At 48.9% G+C, this 16,068-nt stretch overlaps 1 protein-coding gene across 3 annotated transcripts in view; it reads right to left on the bottom strand.

Moving 5' to 3' along the window:
• Window positions 1–4,687: 4,687 nt before the first annotated feature.
• The window catches only part of LOC119402446 (tubulin--tyrosine ligase-like protein 12), a 301,835-nt gene continuing 290,454 nt past the window's right edge, over window positions 4,688–16,068 (bottom strand). For all 3 annotated transcript variants that reach the window (XM_049418643.1, XM_049418642.1, XM_037669599.2), the window contains 2 exons: window positions 11,209–11,353; window positions 4,688–5,553 (listed from right to left, as the gene is read on the bottom strand). In XM_049418643.1, coding sequence (XP_049274600.1) covers window positions 5,402–5,553; window positions 11,209–11,353 — 297 coding nt within the window. In that variant the 3' untranslated portion in view covers window positions 4,688–5,401. The remainder of the gene's footprint in view (window positions 5,554–11,208; window positions 11,354–16,068) is intronic.

Consider the following 16,068-nt stretch of genomic DNA (forward strand, 5'->3'; position numbering starts at 1 on the left):
TCACGTTGGAGGATTTACGGTGTCATTCCGTGATTACAAGACATAGACCTACTTATTACAACATAAATGTCACAAACAAGAAATCGGCTGTCAGGGGCCCTTTAAAGGGGCCCTGCAACACTTTTTGAGCAGGGTCAAAAAGCGCTGCCAATCGGTAGTCGAGGCTCCCGAGAACACGCGAGCCAAATATTATAGCGAAGCGAGCGGCCTGGAATTTACAATAATTTCTCAAAGTCAGCTGAAAATCGCCCCCTCTTCTCTCGACAAATGATGTATTAGTCCGCAATATATGACGCGATTGTCGGCAGTTCCACCATTGGCTGATGTTATAATCACGATGACACCCTCATTATTACCTTCGTTGTTAATTTTGAGTTCAATAGGTAGATAATATGTATGTTTATATTGTGCTGTGCCGTTAAAACACCGAACAAACATTAATATTAGCACTTCCGGTCTCACCGACAGCTCGTCTGCTCGTAGTTGCGTGGTTGCGTTTTCTTCACCATGAGCAGTGCCGAAATCGTGAATATTTCTGTGCTTTTGACCATCGCCGGTTGCCGTTGAGAGTGGCAGCCGTTCGAGTATTGCCTCGTCAGCTGGAAACTGCACCGTCGGCACGTTCTCACGACCGACCGAGGCAGCGGTGCAGCATTTCTCCGATAACAATGATGGCGCCGGCTATAGCTTAGGATACCTGTGTTCGTTGTATGGCGAGAGTCCCGTTCGCTGTCTGTTCAGTATGTCATCGAGCCGCCTCGGCGTATCCTCCCCGTAGTCTCAGGTTCCCGAGAAACCGCGACACAGCAACCAAGCAGACTCGCATTTTCACGGTAGCTGCAGACAGCCGGGGGATGGGTCCGCACCGGCCCGATGCCCCACGATCCTTTCTTCTAGTCTTTAGTTCTTTTTTGTCAGCCCACACTCGCTGTGCGCCCGCATTCGAAGAGCAAACAGCATCGAAGTACCGCCACTGGGAGAAGGGTGCACGCAGCTTTGCCGTGTTGAATACGATTCAAGCGCGAGCAGTGCGACGAGGCGGTGTATCGGAGTGTGGGTCGAAACCCATCTCAGCTGTCATTCGTTCCAAACGCGCACGCAAGTTTGCATCTATGGTTGGCAGAGCGATGAAAACACTACGGCAGTTCGAGGTGCACACCCAACATTACCAAACCGACTCGCAGTTTTGAAGCACGCGCGATACACGGTGCGATGGGCTCCGCTCGACGAGGACCACGCAAGCCGACCGCAAGTGGCGCCACAGACCACGTGGTTGCGCCCAGACGCCAGAGAGAAAAAAATGAAGAAAAAAAAATGCCACCGGCACTGACGTAACTCTTCGGCGCCTCCTCGCACCTCCGCCGTCCCTCCCTTCACGCCCCGCGCAGCTTTCCGCGCGCTTGCGGCGTTGAGTTGAGGGAGAAAGATGCGGAACGTGATCTCTATAATTTGGTAACACCACTTAGACTTGACGGATTCGAAAAATGTTTGCGGCATATGACTCGTGAAGAGTCCTACGTCAATAATGAGACCATTCCAATATAACTAAGAAAGGTGTTGCAGGGCCCCTTTAAAGGGGTGCTGACACGAAAATTTTCAGTTGTTTTCTTGCGTCAAATGAAAGGCCAAGCCCTTAAGGATCTAGAAAGGGCAGTTCTATGCGCGAGTGCGTTGCGAAAAATTACAGTATGTTTCTAAAAGCTGGTTTCGGTTCGTACTGTACCCTGACGCCACAACACGGTATGAGCTTCTCGTCACGTGCTCGCACAATATATGCTCCGCTGGTGACGCACAAGCGGCCATCTTGGAAGTTTTGGTACCTGACGTCATCACAACTAGCCAGGCTGCTGCGTTAAGTCACCAGAATTAGTACTGTAGCCTGACGTCAAGCTAGTGTCGATGTCGGAAGCTGAGCCAAGGCAAAATTGACTTTAATATCAAAATAAAATATCAGCATTTGTTGAGCTTCACGCTCGCTCAAAGCCGTCTCTGCATACATGAGATTTGTATGGCAGGGCAAACTCGCCTTCGAAAGAAGGTGTCAGTACCCCTTTAGAGGCACCGACAACAAATCTTTATGGTGCCTACTTTCTTTAGCGCAGCGAAAAGCTTACTGGTGAGTGTCTAATCGCGGAATTGTAACGTGTAAAACGCCGTGAAACATTTGTCATCAGAATTTTTCTACCCGCGGGGAATAAGACGTCGTATACACGTGACAACACATGCTGCAAACAGTGAGCGCGAGAGCGGTTCGTGTTCGAGCGCGGCGGTTTGCTGCGCATGCGTGCACACCGCGCGCATGAGCCGCGGCTCGACTTCCACTGGCTACCGCAAAGGCAGCGCCGCTTCTCACCGTGAAACTCCTTTTTACCTCGTAAGCAGCACAAAGTAGAGCGGGGATCGACAATAATATACATACTCTAATTTTCAGGACATATGGCGTGCATGACAGCATCACACTACGTGAGTGCGTACAGGAAAGTGATCGACTCCTTAATCCAGCTTCATGGCTCTTCTGCTAGGCTACGCGACCTACCGGTCTTTTGTTACTTTTAAACACGATTTAAAAATATAAATCCTACTCACAACGCGAAAAGGATGCTGGAATCTCGCTTATTTCACAGTCCTTTCATTTCTACCAGGATCTAATCCCACGTTCTGGCCAGTTGTCGGTCCCTTTAAAGGTGTACTGAAACAAAATTTAGCGGCCGAGATAGCCTGCTGGATCGATTCCCGTGTACGTGCGTGTACCATCTGCAAAATATCGGCAGCTAATAAAGCTTGGAAGGTATTTTATATGAATTTTGAAGTTCGCGAGCGCGATCCAGCATTATAGGCCGCACCTAGTGCATTGACACCCTCGGAGGTGACCCGAGGTGACCCCCCTACTTCCCCTACGTAACCGTTGCAGCCAGTGCAAGTTACGATGACGTCGTAGCCGCCATTTCTGTTTTGACGCGTTTCCCGACGAACCGCTCCTCGCCAGCGGGTCAAACACGAAGTGATTCGCCATGTCGCAAATTCCTTCGATCCCCGCCGCAAGAAAATCGTCGCCATCAGACGACGATGAGCCCCACGACGACAGACCGCGCGGAAATGCGTCACTGTTCTGTGTGCTCACGTGACCGAGCGTTTCACTCGCTAGGTGGTGATAGTTGCACCCGGCGGCTTGCCGTTTTTGGAGCTCTGTCAAACCGAAACTGAGGCTGTGTCGGTAATGAGGAGCTTGTAATTAATTATCTGTCGCGCGCTGCAGCAAACGATGTGCCGTGTTATGACTAACAGGCCCCCAGCAACACATTGCAGCAAAAAAACGCGGGGCGAAAATTTTTGTGTCAGGACTCCTTTAAGGCTATATTTGCTGTGGCACTGTATTTCTTTGTTGGCGGCGATGGCACATGTCAGGAGACGTAAACCTGTACTTGGTGGTTACAGTCGAACCCGCATATATCGAACTCGCTCAAAAACGGGAATTAGCTGGACATATCGAATAATTAGATATAAAACTTAAAAATTTACTGCATTTTCGGAGCGCAAGTTGGCTTCACGGAACTGCTTCATAATGCTGCAATAAAGGCGGCTAACGACGAATTCGTGCGTTTTAACACGACAGTGTTTTATGCCGGGGTCCACCACGGCTCCACTGACGTATTTCCGTCACGGATATGACGTTGTAAAATATAAAGACTAACAAATGGCAAAAAAAAACAGAAGAAAAAGTTCCGTCACCGGCAGTCGAACTTACGACCCCTCGCTTCGCAGCGTGCGGCGCGAAACGATTAGGCCACAGTCGGCACGTCCTTGGCCATGCTAACGGCGAGCTATTTATATACACCATTTGCCGGTGGCGGTACTCAGAGATCGGTGGTACATGAGCGTGTTTTCGTTATCACTAGCGAGATGGCGCGAAGGGCTCGAAGAGTGCGCTTTAAAGGTCGTCGCCCCATGCGTAGTGATGACCGCGCTTCCACAGGGCGTGGTCGCTCGTGCGCGCGCTTGTCTTGAGTGGCAGTGGTTTGTACGTCGTGTGCTCTCACCGCATGTGCGCACACAGCACGAAGGTCACTTCGCTCACTGCAGCGGCCGCTTTTGCGAAAGGAGTGCGCAGCTCACACAGAAATAAGTTACAACTGTGACAGTTAGTTCGCGCTCATCCTGTGTATGTTCGTTCTGTGCGTCCTTTGTTGAAAGTTTCGAGCTACTTGCCGTTCTTCGCGTGACATTAGAGTTTGCTGCTACAACATTCATTCCTTCGCCCTTGGGGCGAAAGAATGCACAAGAAACGCTTAACTACAAACGCTCAACTACCTCTGTGAAGACATGCTTCACTTTCGTGTTACACCGATTGCTATGACAGAGGGATCAGCCATGTTTTTTTTTTGTTCTTTTCGTTTTTATGTTTTCGTGGTTTGTAGCTGGGAGTGCGGCTTATATACAGGGGCGGGATATCAAGTGTTCCAACTATTTTTGTTCGATGTAGCAGTAAATTTTCCAATGCACTGACGTTAAAGCATTTCAGTGCTCGAAAATAGTACGATACAAAGTCTAATTCCATTTACCACAGTTCAATATAGACGGGTTTGACCGTAATGCGTACTACCGTGTACTGCACAATTATGCCGCGTTCCAGGCAGGTGCGTATTAACGAGGTTTCACTGTAACCCATCAAGTTGCTACGAGATTTAGATTTTCTGCAGGCTTTGAGTTTTACTCCCCCCCTTCCCCATGTTCACATCAATGGTAGATACACACTGATGTGCAAAGATACACACTGCAAGATACACACTGATGTGCAAAGAGTGTACAATCGTGCATTCATAGTCGTCCAGGCTACTAGCAATAAAAGAACGATTTCCTTCAAGCTTAGTCTGCTATGCACTGCCTTACATTAGTGTTCACATTCTTCTTTCTCTGGGGTCCAACAATGTTGCCATATGCAGTCGTATCCAACACAGACACCTTTGCCATATATATCATGTTAAGCACATAACTTGAACAAATGACATCACCTAGAGGCCTCCTAAATGTACTTTGTCATATCGAATGATTCATCATGCACGTGTTCGTTATATCAAGATTCAACTGTAGTTACAGCCTCGTACTATGCACATATGATACTTGAAAATAATATCTGGGCGTGATGAACTGGCATACACTCAAGCACACTGAAAAGCGGCCATGTGATGGCGGTGTCGTGGAGTTTGTCAGTAATGTCATAATGACAGGCACCTTACAATAATCATGATTTTGCCGTGTCCCAAATGTGAGCAAATATGTCCAAAGCGGACCCTTTCCATGTCAACCCTGGCAACACAAGTCACACTGGCTGCCGAGGAAAGAGCATGTCTATGTGATATCTCGATGCGACTGGAAGCACAGCGTGCCCAGTTCCGGCAACTTGTCAGAGAGGCACAAAACTTGGATTGGAGTCGGCTTCATCGAGGAACATGGCAGCGAACACGTCGTTGAAAAAGTCTGGGTAGAACTGGCACGCACGTTGGCAGTCGGGTGCCCAGTTCACTTCCAGCAGCTTGGGCTGCATGTGTGGATGCTCTGCGTGTTGACAGGAGAAAGTCACGTGAGACCAACATTTTTGAAGTGGCCTAAAAGCATGCATAACACGTGATAAGGTTCTTTGTTCACAAACACAGTGCCAACAATAAATACTCTTGTAAATGAATACAGAGGTAAAAAAACAGGAAAAAAAACACCACCTTTTCTTGCGTATTAATTTAAAATTTGTAGACTACAGTTGCAGCTAACATTGGGCGCGAGGACATACCGTGGCACCACCATGCGGATGGATCCCTGTGAAGTGCAAGGTTGGATTGCTCTGCCAGCCCTCTCCCCCACAGTCCACAGCCGCTTTCGCGCCTCCTGTTTTACGCTCTGAAAACTGAAGTTTACTTGAGCATCCCGCCTACTTTTATACATGCGAAGTTCAACCAAGTGACCTATGGTATCGCACCATCGAGTTAAAGAACAACATTTTCCTTTTGTGAAAAAACAACCGACGGACAGCTGAGAAGGCCACATGTCACTTGGTTGAAGTTTGCACGTATAAATCCTCAAAAAAACTTCAGTTGTTAGAGCGCTTTTATTTGTGGTTCATGTATGCCTCTCTGTGTCCTTGTTTTTCGAGTGCATCAAAAAATACAGTACGCCATTCCAACTAGCCCAAGAAAAGGCACTGTCTGCAGTTGCATAAAGGGAATGACCCTATTTGGTTGTAGAACGGTGATTTCAGGTGGTCGCATAAGTGGGGACAATCCTGGGAAGAGCAGTGAACTGCACTTTATTGGTGAGACACTGATTAAGCACCAAACCACAAGCCTGAAGAAAGTGGGCTTGCAGGGGTACGCTTTGTTAAAGGAATGGTGCTCTATATGCTGCCTTTTTTCTCTGGCATGCCCCAGCACTTTTGTTTCCTCAAACAGTGACACATGAAATATTGTAAGAGTCTGTGATCTTGAGGCTTGTTCCAGATGAGTGTGTTAGTGAACCCTCCATTTATCTACATAAAAAAGAGCTTCAATTTTCAGAGTAGGTAAAGGGCCTTTACTATGGTGTGTGATACTGTCACGAGTGCTTGTGCACATGTGTGTTGTCAGAAGTGGAAGTGTGATGTTTTCAATATATTCATTTGTTAGTTTGCGCCCGTCCTGTCAACTTATTCTACTTGTGGTCCGTCACCCCCGCAGTTTTATTTCAGTTTCAATGACATGCGAACTAGCCCTCCAACGCACATTGCTCAAGGAAAATAAACTGACTTACTGACAAATGAATGTACCAGTGCCTGTCAAGTTTCTTTGCCACCGTGTAACCAGCGCGCTTACCGAGTGGCAGGGAAGCAGTGGGAGAAATCCAACAACAACAAACGGAAAAACACTGCTGTAAGGCAAGCCACATCTACCAAGCTGACCACTTGCAGATGCTAGGCTGTCAGAAGCTAGAAGCTCCCCTCTCCCTAGTGCCTGGGTGGCACCTGTTCACCTCTTCGACACAACACAGTGGCACGTAACCTTTGGAATGGCGAGTGCACTGGTAAAAATGGCGTGGGTTCGACTGAAGAGTAAAACTATTTTAGCTCTGCTACTGACAATAATCTGGAACTATCGCAATGAATGAATGCACTGTCCAGTGAAGCTGCATTTCCCGACTCAGCATGGCGCAGTTGATATTTTGTGCTTCTACAAAAGAACGGGATTTGTATTGGTTTTTCAATCGCCCCACTGCTCAGCGACATTTACCTTTCAAAAGTTGACAGGTGTGTTTGTGAACGCCTTAAAGACACTTGTGTCGTTAAAAGTTTTCAGATATGTTATGGTTTTTCTAGAGTGTCCTAAGAACGATGTCACCAAAAACCTAGCTTTTGCTTTGTCAAAGTTCTCGGTCTCATTAGATCCTTTGGTAGTCACGCACGAGGTACCAGTTGGCACCAGCATAAAGTTTCTTGAATTAGCTGTGCTTTTCGCCGACGAACACATTTGCTAGGAATTTCAGCCACACGCCGGGAAGCCGTTACTTCCTTTTAAATCGGCTCATTCCAAACTGGTCAAGAGAGCCATCGTTCAGTCATCCCTGTCCTGCGCACTAAAAAAGTAGTGCGTTCAAAGATTAGAGAGCAGTCTCGGTGCCCAAGTACAACGCCTCACAAGTGCTGGATTTCCTACGCCTCTTCTGTCGGCAGTGGCTGAAAGCCTTCTGATGAAGTAGAAAAAAAGCAAAGGATTCCGAGGCAAAATCCCCAGTGAAAGAGAGGAGGAATGTGTCCGTCATGCCGTACTGCCACATGATTTCCCACAGCCTGAAAAAGGTGGGTAATCGTGCGGGTGTTCAAGTGGTTTTTTCCATGAGCCATCAACTGTTTGGGCAGTGCCTCCTCTATTTTTCTGTGCCTGGGCGAAGGAGCGGAGCGCAATGGGAACCGACCGTCGGCGTTAGTCCGGCCGCCAGACACCGCCACCGTAGTAGACCAGCCGTCGCGTCGTCGCTCGCAGAAACGAATGCTGCGGCTGCATTCGAAGCTGCTATATGGTTCAGTTTTCGGCTGTATTCACGTTTTAAAGTATAATGAAAACTTGTAAACTGGAATCATCAAGCACTTGTCGTTCTGGGCAACCAGCCCATTTCGAAGGCATGTGTCTTTCGCGGCTATTTGATCGAGACGCTCGCGCGTCGTCTGCTAGCCCGATTCCAGAGAGCGCATGCCGGTGATGCACGGAAATTGTTTTGTCACCATTACGTTCGCTTGACTGGGATTCGGTTATTGACTGTCTGAAAGTAGATTTTCGAAGGCAGCATTTGCCAAGAGCGAATACTGAAAGCTTGGGCGCTTAAAGTTCCCCGATGCGTGCTACCGTCTACTGGTGTAGCACACTATACGCAAGCCATGAGTTCGTGCGCTAAATAGCATGAAATGTCACTCAGCTGCTTCCAGTGACAATGTACATAATAATTGTCGGTTGTTTAGCCGGTAGCGCATCCAGTGTCCATGGGCTCCGATTCTTCAGCTTCGGGACCTAATGTCAGCGCTGCATGCACATGGCGGCGATCGCGAGGCAGCGTTGCTACTGGTGCTACATGCATTCGTTAAGTGTTTGGACGCAACACAGGCACGTTTAGGAATACTTGCCATGCTTGATTCAGTTGTTACCTTGGGCTGCAAACGTGAAGGGTAGTCTGCAAAGAGTGACGCTACTGCATCCTTCGTAAGCCATCGCTTCTTATATTCTATGAAATCTTCGTGTCGTAAACGACGGCTGCATATTCTAGTGTAGTTTGAAGATGTATTAGGATACCAGTTATCCCGCCTAATTACTGCAAGCCACCTCTACCGAACACCAGCAGCAGCTGGAATTTCTTGGAACGACAGCCGAACAGTGTATCAAAGCGAAAGCCTTAGATGCCTCATCAAACGCGAAAATTGACTGTCAGTGGCGTCAGCACGAGTGAAGCAAAAAAGAATTACGTGATGACGTCATCATATGACGTCAAAGATCATAAAATTATGTGACATCGTCGTGACGTCACATAACGTCACGTCGTCATATTGCATCTTCACTTGGTCAAAATGGGCCGATCACGGAGGCAGTGCATGCCTCCGCTGATGTGCAGAAAGCTTGCACTGCCTCCAATCCTTGAGGCTGTAAGAAAACCACGTTAGGCACAGAAATATCTCGGAGGGAGGCAGGTAATGTTCAATATATTGACTCGAAGAAAAAGAAAGTGGCTTTCGCCTTTCAGTCGTCTTAGATGAATCCATAAGGGACCCTGTGAGATTTTTTTTTCTTTATCAATAAAGGGAATTAAAAAAGACAATCGTGATTTATTTCAGTTCCATTTGCAGAGTGGAACACAACAGTATGACATATTAAGGCATTGGGGAAGTTGCAATAGCCTGAAATAGAAAATAAAACGCGAATACTATCAAACTCGAGTGTAAGTATCGAACCGGCAGCACAGCCTGACAGTCTGCCTGCGGAATACGTACAGCGGGGATGGAAAGACACGCGAACATGCGGCATCTGCATTCTTTGCTGTTTCGCATCTATTTTCAAGTGGTTACAGCCTCAATGATTGATGAGAACACGACGTCATCCATGACACAATAAAAGACCATCTAGCATCTTTTTATTGTCACCCCGGTTAGAGCGTGATGAAAACAGCGCGCCGCTATGTTCGCGTTTCTTTCCATCCCCCTGTACCTGTGAAAGCATGCAAGAAGCACAAATGCAATTAAACTCGGATGCATACACGAATTCGTGAGCTTCGTGATACGCGCGGCCATTCAGCGCCAGCTTCCCGTAGTCTACTTGCACAGCGCCACCACGCGGCAGCGGCGAGTGGACGCGGAGCACGCGCTCTACGGCCCGAGGAGAGCGTTCACCCAGGCACTGAAAAATAGAGGAGGCGCTGGTCTCGGATATGCAAGGCAGTAAACACTGCTGAACCCGCACCTAGATGCACGACGAAACACCGTTCACGATTCGTGGACGGTGTTAGGGTATACTCCGTTCCGCGAAGTGGTATACTCCGTTCCGCTGACCTGTGGGAAAAAATATATCAGCCAGATGCGCATGTGTCTGAATGAGAGGCTAAAGGAGTATCATTAAACGTGACGAGACTGCTGTCAGGGCATTTGGCAATACACTGCCGGGGTTGTGGCTGTAACCCTATCTTTGAGCAGACTTCTGTTGTGCGCAGATGTCAGGATAAGACAGCGCGCACCATTATTGAGGCTCGTGAAATTGACAAGGGAGGATCCTTGTGCGTAAGTGCTCCTTTGATACTGTTAAAAAAAAAAAAAAAGAATTTTGCCATCACGTTGGAGATGAATTTTTTGTTCTGGAGAGGATGACGAAGCGGCGCACGTGTTTGTGGAAAGGGCTTCACAGTTTTTCTTGTTCTGCTTTTCAGGCAATATCTTGCCTCATTTTCATGGTTTTGCAAAATAGGCAAGCTCACCCAAAAATAAACCGTTAGTTGAAAGTCAGTGCTCTGTCCCGTGTCTTCCTTGTGTTTCGCTTGTGCTGCTTTTACCTATGATTTATTTTTGTGTTCTACGTTTGTGATCAACGGGCAAGAACGCTCAGGTTAGTTATAAGCGGGCTCGACAGTACCTCTGGGATTGGTCGATTCTCTAGTGCTTTAGACAGTGCCATGGCAAAGTGAGCCAATTCCAGAAGAAGTATAACATAATGCCACCAAAACTGCAGCACGCACCTGATGTGTTGAATTTCACCAGGAACACCCCACCAGCCTGATGCCGGCCAATTCACGGAATGCTTCACATTACTTTGATGTTATCAAAAGAAGAGTCTGTCAAATTTCTTGTGCCTGCTGAACAGCTCACTTCATCCTGTCAGCATGTGTGACGAGGGTAGTGGGACAGACGGAATCGCACTTGCCTACAGCAGTCGAGCCCGCGGCAGAGTGATACTACATAGAGTGGTTACGCCGCATACGCGCTCATAGTGCTCATATTCAACTTATCTCAAACCCAGTGGCGTGTGCTAGGAGGCACGGTCCAACGCAGACTGCTCGACTGTTTTAGACAAGTGTGATTAGCACAGGGACACACACTAAGCCAACGACTTCCACCCCTTACACTACACATGCCATTATGATACCCAAGTGGCCCGATAAAAGCAAATAGCTGCTTTTTCCAGTGCAACTTAAAAACGAGATTAGATTCAAAGAGCTTACCTGCCGGTCCCTGAGAGCGGTCCCACTCTAGCATGAGATCCACAGCATACATTGCACGTGACTGTGGGCTGTGTGCTACGCCAGCTGGTGGCGGTTCAGCACATGCCAGCTCAAACACTTGCCTCAGCACTTGAAACACCTCGGCCTGAGAAAAAGCAATGTGGCCGGTCACATCACTACATCCTTAAGCCGGTACTGTGATTGCCAAGTGGTACTGCCTGCTCAAAAAGGCACTGAAATCGTTCAACTACCGTGACAATCACAGGGAGTACATAGACACTTTTATGATTTCGTACAGGTCTGCTGCGACAGCATTCACAGCTTCCATTGATGCACCTAGTGGTTAAAAAGGCAGTGGGCAGTGCCTCCTATTTTTTTGTGCCTGGGCATGGTGGCATGGAGGTGGCATGGAGAACATACAACACAGGGTCACCCGTGCTTCTGTCACCTGGTGGTTTGTAACCCTACCATGGTGAACTGACATCACTGTACGTTTCCAAATTGGCTTTTGGCATCCAATTCTACTAAACAGATAGAAACACTGCTTCTCTTACGTATCAAAGCAGCTGTCAGTGATGTGATTGACTGAAGCTGTTTTGGAGCAGCAAAAAGTGCATTTTGGAGCAGGTAAAAGGATTTTTGGAGCAGCCAAAAATGCATTTAGGAGCAGGGAAAACAGCTTTTGGAGCAGCTAAAAGCTCACTGCCAAGTGAAAAAGTGAACCGTGTGAAGCAAAACGGTCAAATAAGGAGGAACTCTTTTGAAATAAAAAGTTCTGTCCAATAATGGGCGCTTGCATAACACCATTGGATCACCTAACAGCCCCGTAAGCGTAAACATTGGCGTTGCGGTCTTATAATGGCTTAAGGTGGCCAAACAAACAATGCAGGTAGGGTTTCCCAACTACAGCAGAATCTCGGTTATACGAATCTGAAGTAGGGGCGTAGGCAGAAATTTTTTTCAAGTAGGGGGGGGGGGGGGGGGGGGGGGCACCTGCTTGATTTGAAGTGGGGGCTGGTGAGGCAGATGTGGTCAAGTGTCATTTTGGGCTCTGTACGCCATAGCAAAAAAAAAAAAAATGATTCGGGGGGGGTAGGGACGGGCCCGGTGTGCCCCCCCCCCCCCCCCCCGTCTTGGCTACGCCACTGCTTCGTGCCTTTTTTTTTTCGTAACCTCTAATCTACCGCTGCGTTAGCCGCACACCTTCGGAGCTCGTAGTCGCTATTGATGATCGCATTGATAGCGACCGTGGTTTCATGCGCGGCGGTTGCAGCAAATGGTAGTTCCGTTTTCAATCCGCCTGCGCTGGCCGCGCATGTGCCTTCAAAACTACGTCGTTCGTTGCTATCTGTAATCGCATCTGCCGCGGTTTTGTCCGCGGCGTTTGCGAGAAGCAGCGTCGCTTGGACTAGGTGGGCGCTGGAGCGCGTGAACTTTCGGAGTTCCATCAGTTTCGTCGTCGCCATACATGACAGTATCTTAAGAGCGACCGCGGTTTCGCCCACAGCGGTTGTGGCAAACGATAACAACTCTGACAGTGTGTGCGCTGGCCGTGCGCGTACTTACGAAGCTAACAGGATTCTGCTCTCGGCCATCGCTTGACGGATTCGGTGCCAAAGTTTGTATCACCCGCCGCGACGCGGAAAAGTGTTCGGAACATCCAAATTTCGGCCCATTCGACACAGTGGAATTCAGCTGGGAAATTTCACGAATTCGTATGAGCCGGTTACGTTACATCAACGCCTCCTAAATTGGTTTACGGTGGGTTCGCAAAAAGCCTGGATCGGATTGGGTTGCAATTTTTGTCAAGTCCAATTACGTCTGATACACAGATCTTTGGAGTTTTCAGTACATCTGCTGAATTCTGGTGCTGCTTCGTGGCCTCAATGTGCCTCTTGCTTGTTGCATGTCACTTTATCGCTGCAAAACCATGCTGTTCGCGGTTAATAGTCTAACTGCAGGCAATACAAAATCCACTGGCATCGGTGCCTTGGCGACACCAAGATGATATAGTGTAACCATTTTCGTCCACCTTGTTCGGGATGTCAACATTAAACTTGGTGGAATGACCTGAGGCTCTGAGACGGCGAGACAAGAACAATGCGAAAAGCAAATGTCCTCAAGAAACGTGTAGCGATACGCTTTTTGCTAATCCCGTCGAGGACGGAATAGTCTTTGTTGACAGGCGTTCCACGGCTAACCTAGTTTTCCACGAGTTCTGCTCACCGATTGGAGTCGCATTTCGTAAAAATCCTTGAACAACACGAAGCTGCCAATTAACTGCGCCAGTTCACGGCTGGTGCGAAGCTTGTCCGCCATCTTGCCAGCTCCTCCGTTTGCGATAACCGCGGTTAGGAGACTAACTGCTGTTATGTCTGCTGTGTAGCTACCCATAACAGTGGTTAGCCGTAACCGTAGTAAGCTTAACCACGGTTAAGGTTGCCCGTGTGACAAGGGTATTGGCCTGGTGTGCGACCGATGGCGGCGCTGCGAACGGCGCCTGTATGACGTCAGAGCGGGGATTCGCGCGCTTTCGTCTGCTGCGTAGGCCCAGCGCCGTGTTGAAACCACCGTTGTGGTAAATCCCAACAACAACAAAAAAAAAAACAGTTCAATTGGTTATCTTGCGTATGGTGGCTACTGACGCTCTTCGAACAACCGTGGGTCTGCTTTAACGTTCATTTAGAACTATACAGCGCTTTGTTTCTTAGAAGTGCGGCCGCTTGTCTCCGCGGCGAGTGCTGCGCAATGGTGAACTACTGCTCTGTGCCTCAGTGTACTTCGTCCGCTCGCGAAAAAGGCGTTAGCTTTCACAACTATCCTAAGGACCCGAAGCTGAAGAAGTGGATAGTCAAGCTCAGAATGGGAAAGCGCCCCACACCTTCATCGACAGTGTGCAGCAAGCACTTCGCGGACAGTGACTTCTGCTATACCCACCGTACGCGCCACTCTTACTTAGGTAAGCTTGCGACCGCGTTTAAGCGCCTCGCCAATACTTAAGCCGTTTATTGTACGCAGGCTGTAAGCATAGGCGACTTACACCAGGTGCGGTGCCCTCTCACAACCTGCCGCGAAGGCCTCTAGACAAGAAGAAGACGACGCGGCGTCCGAATCGCCTCGCAGGAAAGCGCGCCTCGTGAGCTCAGCTGAGCGGCGCGAGATATCCGAGACTACGGCTGCATTTGGAGTGTGTACATACGTATTTTACTTATGAAGGCAAGCGCGCACCTAGCGGAATGCTTATCATAAATTCATAAGTGAAACCTGTTGCCGCTGTTTAGTGCACATTCTCTGAAAGTTTTCACCTGAAGCAGTGCTGACACTTTTTTTTAAAGCGGAGCTCTTTAAGCTTTTCGTTAGGCTGCGTGGCGTGAAACTCAACCCAGCTTGCCTTTGCCACGCTAATCTCTGTGGCCCTGTGCCTGGTATAATCAGCGATTAACTATTTGTTATATTCTAATACCCATGCGACGGCCCTGTGCGGTGTTAATATGAACTACGACGTAATGTCGTTCTCACTGAACCAACATTACGGGACAAACTGCGATCATGGGCATCGGCAGGGGGGTGAGCAACAAGGCGGCACTTGCGCACTTGTTTGCAGGACGAGAGCTGCGACGGTGATGCGATCTCCGTTGACGGCCTCGACCGTGCATTCAATAACATGGCCTCCGTCGCACATCGCCTCGCCCCGATAAGGCACCGCGACCTTTCACAAGCTTTATCTACATACTTGTAGATGCTGCAGAGCGGCACGCTTACTGAAATACCGAAAGAAACACCCAAACTAATTAGTATCGTACGGCGGAAACAAGATAACGAGCGAGAACACTCATACATAGTTTCACTTTCTTACCAGCAATGCGGCCGGTGGCATCGGCGCACTCGACGACCATCCGGGGGATTTCTTGGCCCTGTCGATTGGGCCGCAACGAAAACAAGTTCAAGGTTACACACGAAAACATTCGTTGTAGGCGTTTGTTGACCGTCGCGAGGCTGTTCGTTCGACAAAGTTCCCGCCTGAAGCAGACGATCCGCATACAGGAGCAGCGGCTGCGGCAGCCCGGTTGAGAGCGGAGTCCCCGTTCTGACGTCCCACGCGAGAGGGCGCCACTCCAAGATCTCGAGGCCAATAACACTGGTTCGAGTAGCGGAACTTATAGGCATGGACGCCGCTGTACTAAAGACTGAAATTTTACTTCTGTGTTGCTGCGGCGGTGCGGTCACACCAGCTCGCGGCGAGCCGCTCCTTCCAAGGTGCATTTTTGGAGGGTCACGCCAATTTACAGCCGTCTGAAGAGGGTTATGTCGGCCCCCAAAAGCCTGAGCAAGCCAAACCAGCGCTTAACGAGCCTACCCATCAATCTGCGTCCGGTCAGGTCCCCCAGAAAGCGCCGGGCAGCGTGCCGCGAAAAATGAGGCACGAACCCATTCCTCTGGTGGCACGAAAATTTTGCCGCGCGGCAGCTTTGGAGTGTCGCGCTTTGCCGCCGGCGGCGCGCTGCGCACGTTTTTCCTAGAGTCACTCTAGTTTTTCCTTTAGTTTTTCCTAAGGCCCCTAGATAAAAAAAAAAGTTTTTTTCCGCTAGTGTGCTCATAGTTTGGCGCTGTTTTGGCGCAGAACAGCGGAGATGTAGCAGGATGGAGCAGGTTTCACGTCTTGGCGCAGTTTGGCGCAATTGGCGCAGCTATCACATCACTGAGCGGTGTTGAAAGCTGCACACAGGAAGCTAATTCACAATACAGTCGGTCCCAGCTGTATCAAACTTAGACTTATTGAATTATTGGCTATATCGAACAGCTGAGAAACCCCTTGCACATCTCATGCAAAATTATGGGGCTGGTGCAGACGTATATTGA

The sequence above is a fragment of the Rhipicephalus sanguineus genome, chromosome 8 (assembly GCF_013339695.2).
Source record: "Rhipicephalus sanguineus isolate Rsan-2018 chromosome 8, BIME_Rsan_1.4, whole genome shotgun sequence".
Lineage (NCBI taxonomy): Eukaryota > Metazoa > Arthropoda > Arachnida > Ixodida > Ixodidae > Rhipicephalus > Rhipicephalus sanguineus.